The following is a 10,909-nucleotide window of genomic DNA, read 5'->3' on the forward strand; positions in this document are numbered from 1 at the left end:
CAACGGCGCCAAAAACTTGACCGGTGCAAAACTGCAAGTGCACAGTATCGTAGTTTTATAGTAAAGTAATAAGAAGAGTATCGTCCTCAGGGATTGGTACCTTACTCTTGCCAAATACCAAAATTATGCTAATCTCAATTTTATCTAGAGGAATCGCTAAGGTTTTTGTAGTAGCAATTAAAACTAGATCAACTCAAGAGAAATAAGCAAAGAAAGTAAAACTGATGTTTGAAGATCAAATTCAATAGGGAAGAAAACTTCTAGGAAATCGATTTCACCATAATTCTTCACTATGCTTTTCTCATCCAGCTAATTTAACTTAAACCTCTTTTGTCTATTAGCAAATCTCTAATTCATCCAAAAGCCTCTTTCGATAGTCAATTGGAAGTGATTCTAGTTTATCAATTCACACAAGAGTATGCAAATTAAATAATCAAGAACGCAATAAGACCAATGATTTAATTACTACACAGGTTCATACAAGTCTTTCGATCTCTATACTTACCTATGCTGAAATATCCAAGATCTACCCTATGATTCCCTCTTTCGATAGCAAATCACAAGATTAATAATCATCTAATCAATGGCCAGTTAATTAGAAGCAATAAATTCAGAATAAATCAGATAAACAAAGAGAGAATTTCATTAAATTAGCATGGACAAACAAGCATAGTTCGGAATTAGGTTACATCGTTTTCCTAGAAAGAAGAAAATTTAGCTCATACTAGAATTGGAATTCAACATAAACGAATTCACCATAATTGTTCTGAGAAGATGGGAAGAAGAAAATAAACACTGAAAAATCCTCCTTGCAGCCTCAACTGGTCGTCAAAAGCTCAAGAGAACGATTCAACGCCTTTCTCCCGTCCGTGCTCGTGTATGAATCCAACGTACGTGCAATAAATTGGAATTCCGTCTCCAAAACAAATGATTTGAATCCCTCTAGCTATGTTTTTCTCTCCCAAAGAGTGTTCTCCAGTCAAAACTCGCGGCTCTAGAGTGAAGAATGGCCTTTTATATGGTCCCACGGCGGAAAACCTAAAATCTGTCAAAATACGATGTTCGCTCGAGCGGGGTGTCGAGCGCGCGTCGAGCGTTCGACTCTGCCTGATTTCGCTCGAGCGTCCTATCGCGCGCACATCGAGCGTTCGACTCTGCCTGATTTTGCTCGAGCGGCCAATGTCTCTGCTCGAGCGATCTTCGTTTTTCAGCAACCCGCTCGAGCTCCCTGTCGAGCGGCAGTCGAGCGTTTGAATCTGCCTGAATTCGCTCGAGCGGCCAAAAGCCTCCGCTCGAGCGAACTTGTAAAATCTGCAATATGAAATTTTGCAAGCCATCAATGACCACAAATTCATTTGGGACTACAAAAATGCCAACTACTAATAACGAGTATTAAATACACAAATACGCATCCACAAACTCATTTGGGACTACAAAAATGACAAATATTAACAAAGAGTATCAAATACAAACAACGACCACAATGCCACTCATGCTGACCACAATGTCAACAGCAACCACAATATGAAGTTCACAAAATGCTAGATAAAATGCCAACGGCAACCATCAATTGTCAAGAGAGGTATGATGTTGAAGATCCACCTGTAACCAAATAAAATAAAATAGACATAAAAATCAGAAATAAAACTCTTTAAAGTCAAGTAAACAATTATATACATATAAAATACTGCATACATTTGTAAGGATACTTTGTTGTGTGCCAGGAAGTAAGAAATCATATGTTGTTGCTGCAACGTAACTCATGTTCAAGATCTCATCTATGGTTCCCACAATACCACTCATGTTCATCACCTCATCTGTGGTTCCCGCGATGCCACTCATATTCAAGATCTCATCTGTGATTCCTCGCAATGCCACTCATGTTCATCACCTCATATGTGGTTCCCGCAATGCCGCTCATGTTCAAGACATCATCTGTGGCTAAAGCGCCACTCAAGACCTCATTCGGAAGTTTACTTGCCTACAATTCAACCACAAATAATTAATTTAAATATATTTAATTAACAACAACGTATAAGAATCGTCAAAGGAATTAAATACATTTCTCTTCTTTCTCTTGGCACCGGTTTTGGATTGTTTACGCTTAGTTTGTGGCTTTTTTTTTTAACCTTCTATATTGCCGGTTCCCTCCTCATTGATGGAGGCCTCCCTTTACCTCTAACAATGTGAGGACTTAATACTTTTTTCGAACTTCCCATTTCAATATCCCCAACCTCAGTACTAGTATTCGTAAATATAGGTTGCTCGTTGTTTTTTGTGTAAATTGAATTCATTGTCTTTAACTTCTGTGTCATATCCACTGAATTATCATCATCCTCGCAAGCATTTGTGGCGACTTTGAGGCATAACTTAACCAAATTAGCATATCTTGTAGTAGATGGTTTACCACTCAAATTATCATAATTGCTTTGAATGAGAGCATATCTATGCTTAATATCCTTCCTTCACCTTTCCATAATGTACTTTGAAGGCACTGAGTGGACATCCTTTACTGAGAAAATAACAAGAATGTGCCTACAAAAAATGCCTCTCATATGAAATAGTCCACACATGCACTTTGCTTCACACTCCTCTTCATTAAAGTATGACATATATGTAACTCTTTTAATGGACCCTTCAACTTGCAACTGGTCATTAACTTCATATGTCGAAATTGCCCATTCCGTCTTGATAAGAATACAATGAGCATAAATAACCCCCATTACTTTAGACTGTACCTCCTTAAATTTTGAATTAGTATACAAATCTTGAAATTGCTTCTCCACGGGTAAGTGAGTTATACATGGGATATTGCAGTTGAAAGAGTGGAAGTCCGCTGCCATCTCTGCCTCTCCTCCCTTCCTCAGTGCATTATCAAATTGATCAACGAACTCTTTTAACGTGGTCCTCACTAAACCATCAAAAAATGCATTTATGCTCTCACTCCTCTGAGTTGTGCTCATTCCAGTCCAAAATGTATTTTTTAGATACACAGAAACCCAATACATTCTCTCACTATGTAGACTTTAAAGCCATGCATTCTCATGCAAATTGTATGTATCAACGATTGCCTCCCACGACTTCTCAAACTCATCAGAATTTTGGCAATCATAGACACATTTATGCAATACATACTTCAAACCATCATTATATTTAGAATGGGAAACCAATTTCTCTGGTAGTTTTCTCATTATGTGCCATAAACAATACTGGTGTCAGGTTTTCAGAAAGACTATTGCTATGGCATTTTTCATGGCCCTGTCTTGGTCGGTGATAATAGCGTTTGGAGCCTTCCCATCTATACATTTCAACCAAGTCTCAAATAATCAAACGAATGTATCAATATCTTCGCTTGAAATCAAACCGGCTCCAAAAAGAATTGATTGTTCATGATGGTTAACACCGACAGAATGAGCGAATGACATGCCATATCTATTTGTTAGGTATGTTGTATCAAATGTCACAATATCTCCAAAATACCCATATGCTACTCTGCTACGTGCATCAACCCAAAAGACATTCTTTAATCTTCAATCGTCATCTAAATCCATCAAGGAATAAAACCCATAATTCTTATACTGCATTCTCTCAAAATACCCACAAAGTGCATAAGCATCTCCTTTACCAAGCCTAAGGTGTCGGGCCTTGTCAATATAATTCCTTGCATCCTTCTCAACAAATGGAAGATTATCGTATCCACCTGCCTCGACAACCAATGAGTTGAAACTTTTAGCCATACTGATGCCTGCCTTGTCGTTGATATCTAGTTGCCTCTTTACAGAATCGTTAATAGCTCGATTACATCTAAAGAACCTTGCCTTTCGTGGACTTAACCCGTGGTTGTGTGCATTCTCAACTGTAGTTATATGCAACATCCCATCAAACAAAATTGCATTAACCTTCGCCTTACAATCCATCTTCATTGTCGGACGTGGTTTTGAAACATTCGAATTACGATTCCTTGCCTTACCACCACGAGCACAACCAAGTGTTAAATATCTAACACTCCCATCGTCTTCCATTTTACTTCTTTGGGTCATTACGCCAAATCCAGTTTGTTTTCCATATTGCTTATAGTAGTCTATAATCTCATGCTCAGTTTTAAATGACATCCATGGCTTTGGCTCTATAACACTATCATCATCATTTCCATGACTTCTTGATGGTACTTCTTCAACCGGTACTTCCTCAACCATTGATGGTACTTCCTCAACCAACGAATTATCAGCCTCCTGGATTATACCATAACACATATCAATACTCATAGTTTTGTTATTTAATATGTACATGAACATAGTTCAATTTATTTTATACCTGTTGTTGTTCAATGAACTCGTCTCTCACATTTGAGCTATCTTGATAAGTACTGCTTTCAGAAGAAAACAATGATCGCCTAGTAGACGAGATGATGGGTTCTGCCATATCCTTAGGATTACTTGAACATCCTAGATAAAGAATTGGAGGAGCATAAGGGTAGGGAATTGGTAGTCTAAATGGTACTTCCGTTGGCTACTGCAATTTACAATAAAAAATAAAAAATTTAGCCCTTCACAAAGTGTATTTAAACATAGAAACTTTTTGGTCATAAAGTTTATCACCTCATTTCGCCACAGATAAGGATCAACATCTGGACGAGTAGCAAACGGTGGGAAAAATGTAGGTTGCATCATCCCATGGTAACCATGCATGTAACTATATGTTGACCAATCTGGGTAAAATGGCCTTGGTATTTCCTGAAATAAAATCGAATAATGATTTACTACCAAATTATAAATCACACAAATAATATGGCTTTTGGATGGGAAAAACATACTTGAGTGAATGCAGTTGGTAGGCCTTGTAGCATTGCTGGTAGGCCTTGTGTTTTTTTCCCCTTTCTCCATCGACTTGTCCACCAAAATGGACCTACTTCTATGTAAACATTCAGCTAATTCAAGATCAGAAATGAGTTTGACAAGCCTTACACTTCTTTAATCATGTGTAGTGCTTGAAAAATTCACCTCCAGGCCAAATATAACTTGGAATGATTAATATCTTGTCTTGTACAGTGGGAAAAAGCAAAAAACAAGCTCATGGCAAAAAAATAAAATAAAAAAAAAACAAAAAAAATTAGATTATTAATAGCCTTGCATTCAGCAGTCTTGTTTGGAGCTCCATCGAGCTACCTTGGCACCTGGATTTCTCTACTATTTCACTCATATTAATGTCTCATAATATTCGGGAGGAAACGAAAGTGCATATAGAGGTTTTGTGTCTTTTTCATTATTGAGAAAAGTGAGAAAGTGGTTCAGTATTTGTCTTCTAGACCTTTAGACCCAGACCATGCAGGACTGATGGAAATGGAAATTTTAGATTATTAATTACTTATAAAAAAATGTTTAGATTATTAATAGCCCTGCAAGCTTCTGAGTTTAGATTGATACTTGTAAAAATCCTTTCCATTATGAAATTATCACTGAGGTCTTTATTCAAACATCTTCTCTACGTCTCATTTTTTCTTTTTAACAATCCCTCATTACCGATAAAATAATTATCAAACATATGGGGATTATTCCAGTCCAGATTAAATAAACATGTATACCTGCAACTACTAGAGGTTCTCGACATCGTTCACGTTTCTGAGGGAGATGGTGCAAGAGTGAACACGAAACTGAAAATAGATAAATGGGGGATGGTGTGTGAATGGTCTAGATTTCCACCATCATTAAAAAAAAAAAGAAAAAAAAAGAAAAAAAAAAAGAGTGAGACCAGAGAACAACTACCTAGTAGTCGTGGTGGTGGAGTAGATGGTTTATAGCAACCCAATGCAGATAGATCTTTTATTCACTAGGGGGTGCAGAGATCTTTTTTCTCGAAGTTACAGGTTGAGTGTTGGTGGAGTTGAGTAGAACGTTGCGCCGGTTATGAAGGAGACGAGCCTAACGTCGGTGGTGGAGGTGACAAAAAACTTTTGGCTCTGGCGGAGTCAAAGACAATGGCAAAGTGCTTTTCAAATTTCGTAGCTCTCTAAAATGCTGAAAAATCAATTGATTTTGGTCATTTGGAAGGAGGTTAATTTGGTAATTTGTTTAAACTGATATGGACAAAATGACAACGAGTGGGGTGCGTGGGGACTGCAATCACGGACTGTACCTAGCACACCTCTAAAGTTATAACCTTTGATTTAATTGGATAATATTGTCTCACATGTACAATATATTTTTGATATTTTATTTTTACTTTTTTATTTATTTTTAATTTTCTATCTATATTATTTCTCTTTCTTGTTTTTATTGCTTTCTAAATAATACTTCTAGTTGTGACCTCTACGCAGATATTTTGATAGCATGGAGCACCTGGTTAGTCATGCATGCGCTAACTTGCTAGCTAGTTAGCAAGATTTGTGATCAATTATACTCTCTCGGTTAAAGAAGACAAGTGTTGTTTTTTATCTTTAACTTTTCAATGGGACACATGTAGACAAAGAAGAAAAGTAATACTTTTTGCACATGGATGGCACTTACTTTTTCTTTTTTTGTTTTTATACGTTTATATGTAGAAAATTGAAAGGTAAATCTTATGTAGGACCCATGCATGGAATAAAGAAAAGAAAAGAAAAAGAAAAAAAGAAAGAAGAGATGCTGATTCCTGGAGAAAGAAAGGATGTGAGAGGTTCAGATTTTTCGTCTGGGGCTTGAGAAATGGGACTGCCAAAGTGCAGGTTTTCACTTTCTTTTGGAGGACGAAAAAGACACAAAATGGAGACGATAAGCTAGACGTTGGGAGTTTTTTCTTTTGAGGATCTATTTTCTCTCACTTTTGCTCTCTTGGTTCAAATTATTTTTCAGTATTATTTTGTGTTTTATTTTAGTTTATTGATGGAAAATATCTATTTGATTTCCATGACTCTTGTGATGAACATGGTTGGCTAAATCTTTTGTACTAAGGTTAGAGTTGAAGTCTAATGAGTTAGATATTGTTTCCAATCAACAATAGTGTTTTTATTATGAGTTTGATCAATTAAATGGTTTTATTATTAGAACTTTAATTATCTATATATTTATTTTGATCCATTGTGATTTCCGGATACATTGGATGCTTGAAAAATTTCTGTGATTTTTAAATGGATTTGTGAATGTTTTAATCATCAATTGTTTATGCTTAATCTTTAGTGATAAATTTTCTTGATCTTAAATACTAAATCTTGCAATCAAATGGAATTATTGTTCTAGTTTAATTGAAATAAATCGATCGGAAACAATATTCTAAATTATTAGACGGATCCTCGAAACCTTAGTCATTCTCCATATCAATTTATTTTATCATTTTAGTTTTATTCTGTTGCGTTAAAAATCTTAATTTGAATCATTTTCTTGTCCACTTGATTGCATGTTCAAGGTAGGATGGAAAAATGAAGCTCACCTCCAATGTCCTGCAAAAGTCCCTGCATCACGGAGCTAGGATAGGGCTAGTTGTGGGAGCTCGGGCAAATTGTACCATCTCAACGGGCAATGCTCGTCGAAGAGTGAGCATTAAAATAAATATAGTGGTGTCCATTAGTATTCGTCCCCCAATCAAAGTGGTCGAATCAAATTGACTGGTTCTTCAGTACAACATCTAACCTCTGATGAAATAAATATGATCACGTGGGACTTTGCTATCGAGCACATATCTGACCCCCAGTCAAGTTAGTTGTATCTCATGGCAACTCCTTTCCAACGTGGTGAGCAAAGAGATCTCAAACCTTGAGTGAGCAACAAAGCTCAAACATCAGGGTGAACAACAAAGTTTGCCCCTTGAAGTGCACCAATGCTCGCACTTTATCGAGCAAAACCTTGAGTGAGCTAAAGCCTTCTCATCCAGGAGGGCAAGTGATAATATTAGACAAGTGTATTTTTCAAAATTACCCATACTTTTGTATTTCTATACACTTATTTGGTCTTGTAATTAAATCTTGTTTGCTGGGCAGTCATTTTGCATGGACATCTTCCTCTAGACCTCTCCTTGTTTTGTTTATATTTTTCTATATTATCGTCAACTTCTCTCTTTTCCCTCTTTTTAGTGTCTTCTCCCTACAAAATCACCATTCCTTATGGACAACCAAGCTTCAATGTGGAGCTATTGTGCAGCACTGTTAACATCTGAAGGTGGTGGATGTTCTACACTACAACTCTCCACCACCATTGCCCTGATTTACTCCACCAACTCCAAGAAGGTGGCACTTTTTGTTTGTCCATCTGTCTTGCTCTATCTATCTGTCTCTCTCCACCCATATACACAATACAATGCTTGTCGTAGTAGAGACCCACACAATGCCATTGTCGTGAGCTGAGCATCCTCAAACTTCATTGCCTAGTTACATAAAAGAGATTTTCAAAAGTCTAGAGATCGCCAATGAAGAGTCAGGTAACTAAATTGAGATCCACGACATTGTCATTGGTCTATTTTTTGATACTAACGACACCATCATGGGTTTGTTTCTCTTTCATAATCGACTACTTTTTAGTTGCAATGATTTTTGGTTGTCGATAGTTCTGAAAATTTATGGTTGGATGGTTTGAATTGGACAGGGAGTGTGTTTGTAATACCTAGAACAATAAAGACCTACTTTGTAGTATTCCCACAATTAGAATTAATATGATAGAATGAAGATAGGAACAAATAAATTCAAATAGGATAGGGAGGAAAAATGCAATGGAACAGAAAAGATCAAGATAGGATAGAAATGGCATAGGATGAACAAAAGAAGATAGGATGGAAAAAAGCTATTGAACAGAAAAATGACAAATGAAGATAGGTGGAAAGATACAACAGGATAGAAGTGCGAGCACTTGTCTCTCGAGATGCCCACATTAGTTGCAAGTACTTTCACTGTGGTGCTCACTTGGAATGCACCTGGAATGTATGTGAGCACTTTGCTTGTTACCCCCAGTACCTAGGTGTGAATCATTTTAATCGGAAAATCCAAAAAATATAAAACTTAGATACAATAATTCTCTAAAATCAAATATCTCAAAAATCCTACTGAAGAAAGTGAGCTCAACATTGCTACAGGTTCTCTAAAACTCCACCAACCCACTAATGCCACCTATCACTTATCTCATATTTCTCTTAAAATCTTGACACGTGCCAACTATTCCAACTGTTACAACCATCAAGGTCATCTAAAAAGAATAGTAGAGACAAAGAGATGAATCCACCGACTCAGTAAGTAGCAAACCTATTACTAGTGTGTAAACATGAGCTAATTACATAATTCAAAAATAGGTAGTTCTAAAAACTATGGCAGTAACATTGTTAGAAGCATTTTTTTTTTACCATAATAATAATCTAGACAAAAGATTGTAGGCACAAGCATACCGAACAACATAAAAATTAAAAACAGAGGCCATATTTACCCCTTGATAGGTTTGTGCATATCTACGGTTAGCCAAGTAGAACAGAAATCACTATTTCTTCACCAAAGTGAGTGTAGTAGAAACAGAGGTCATTTTTACCCCCATGGCATGGTTGTGAATTTTGTGGATTGCCAAATAGAATATATATTATCTTGTCAACAAAGTGATTGCACTCAAAACATAGGCCACTGTTATATCACAAGATAGGACCAGAAGACACTATCATATCCTGTGATAGGGTTGGAGGTCAGAGCATAACAAAATCTTAATGCCTCAGGGTTTACAAATACGATGCAATAACAAAAATAGCATCTTGATAAGATAATATCATATTCTCAGATAAAATATTTTAAACTTCATGATTCACGTTTTATGTAGTAGAGAAAAATGTTTCACTAGGGTTGAAACATCTTTTTGGTTGATCAAATAGTATTTTGGTAAGTCGGAATAGTGTTTGCATAAGTGGCAAGATCACATGTCTTGATTTGGCTTCTATTCCATCACACTTAAGCCTCTAAGTGACAAGTGTACAATTACTATTCCAAGGAGTGGCTAGTATTATGCCATGTGTCTATCTAAAGGTAATCTTAGTGATTCTAAGTAGATTTGGACATTTTACATGACGATTTGACAATGGTTTGAACCAGGTACCATGTGTTGTTATCCAATGTTACTATTCATCCAAAAAATTGTAAAAGATATTATTGTATCATAAAATTCTAAACAATCATAAGAGTCTAGTAGTGTAATTTGTTTCACAAAATTCGACTCCTAAGTGTCTTGATGAAATAAAAAAGGCACTCATAGTTACTATTCATCCAAAAAGGGAAACGTATTATTGCACCGTAACATTTTAAATATTTATCTAAGACTAATGGTGGAAGTCATTTTACAAACTTATACTCTTAACTACCTTAAATAAATATAAAGACAACTTTGTCATTATAACGGGCCGAGATCCAACTATGTTGATGGACTAAAATCTAATCAGCTGCTCAATTTCATGAAATATTTTTGGGATTTCACTATGTTTTCTAAAATTTAAAGAAATTTATATATTGAATTTTCCATTACAACCAAGGGGCAGGGACCAGACTCGCTGATGTATTATAGACACTTAAATTTTTTCCAAACTTCTGCCTATATTGAGCTGTGCCTAACGTGGATGCTTGGGATATGAATTAGATTTCTTATGCGACGGAGGCATGTATTTGTAATATATAGAAGGAAATTAAAGGGATTGTGATGACCCTTTTTTACGTGTATTTTTACTGAAATAGTTGTTTTTAATTTAATTATATATTAGCTCTTTAATTTTAAATTATTGTATTTTAAATTGGTTTTATTTTATTTGATGTAGTATTTAATTTATTTTAGTCGTTTTATGTTTTTAAAATCGTTTTCGGCAGATCAATTCTTGGATTCCGGAGTGAAGACTGAACCTCATTTCTTTTCCCTCATCTTTTCTTTTTTCCTTTTTTTCTTTTTCTCTTTTCTTTTTCTTTTTCTTTTTCTTTCTTTTTCTTTTTTCT

At 35.8% G+C, this 10,909-nt stretch overlaps 2 protein-coding genes across 2 annotated transcripts; both read right to left on the reverse strand.

The window, feature by feature from the left end:
- Nucleotides 1-1,852: 1,852 nt before the first annotated feature.
- On the reverse strand, nt 1,853-2,963 carry LOC122274507 (protein FAR-RED IMPAIRED RESPONSE 1-like). The gene is made up of 3 exons (XM_043083543.1): nt 2,470-2,963; nt 2,142-2,388; nt 1,853-1,981 (listed from the first exon to the last, which is right to left on the reverse strand). Exons 1-3 carry the CDS (start codon nt 2,961-2,963, stop codon nt 1,853-1,855), a joined length of 870 nt encoding a protein of 289 aa, XP_042939477.1.
- Nucleotides 2,964-3,530: 567 nt separating this feature from the next.
- Nucleotides 3,531-4,422, reverse strand: LOC122274509 (protein FAR1-RELATED SEQUENCE 4-like). Its single transcript, XM_043083544.1, has 2 exons — nt 4,315-4,422; nt 3,531-4,232 (listed from the first exon to the last, which is right to left on the reverse strand). Exons 1-2 carry the CDS (start codon nt 4,420-4,422, stop codon nt 3,531-3,533), a joined length of 810 nt encoding a protein of 269 aa, XP_042939478.1.
- Nucleotides 4,423-10,909: the final 6,487 nt, after the last annotated feature.

This window comes from Carya illinoinensis, chromosome 8 (genome assembly GCF_018687715.1).
Source record: "Carya illinoinensis cultivar Pawnee chromosome 8, C.illinoinensisPawnee_v1, whole genome shotgun sequence".
NCBI lineage: Eukaryota > Viridiplantae > Streptophyta > Magnoliopsida > Fagales > Juglandaceae > Carya > Carya illinoinensis.

Coding starts and splice junctions, on each gene's coding strand:
- LOC122274509 (XM_043083544.1), bottom strand. CDS start 4,422: ATGGCAGAACCCATCATCTCGTCTACTAGGCGATCATTGTTTTCTTCT. Junction 4,233..4,314: donor AGTTCATTGAACAACAACAG/GTATAAAATAAA, acceptor GGTATAATCCAG/GAGGCTGATAATTCGTTGGT.
- LOC122274507 (XM_043083543.1), bottom strand. CDS start 2,963: ATGAGCACAACTCAGAGGAGTGAGAGCATAAATGCATTTTTTGATGGT. Junction 2,389..2,469: donor TCAAAGTACATTATGGAAAG/GTGAAGGAAGGA, acceptor ATCTACTACAAG/ATATGCTAATTTGGTTAAGT. Junction 1,982..2,141: donor CATCAATGAGGAGGGAACCG/GCAATATAGAAG, acceptor GTTGAATTGTAG/GCAAGTAAACTTCCGAATGA.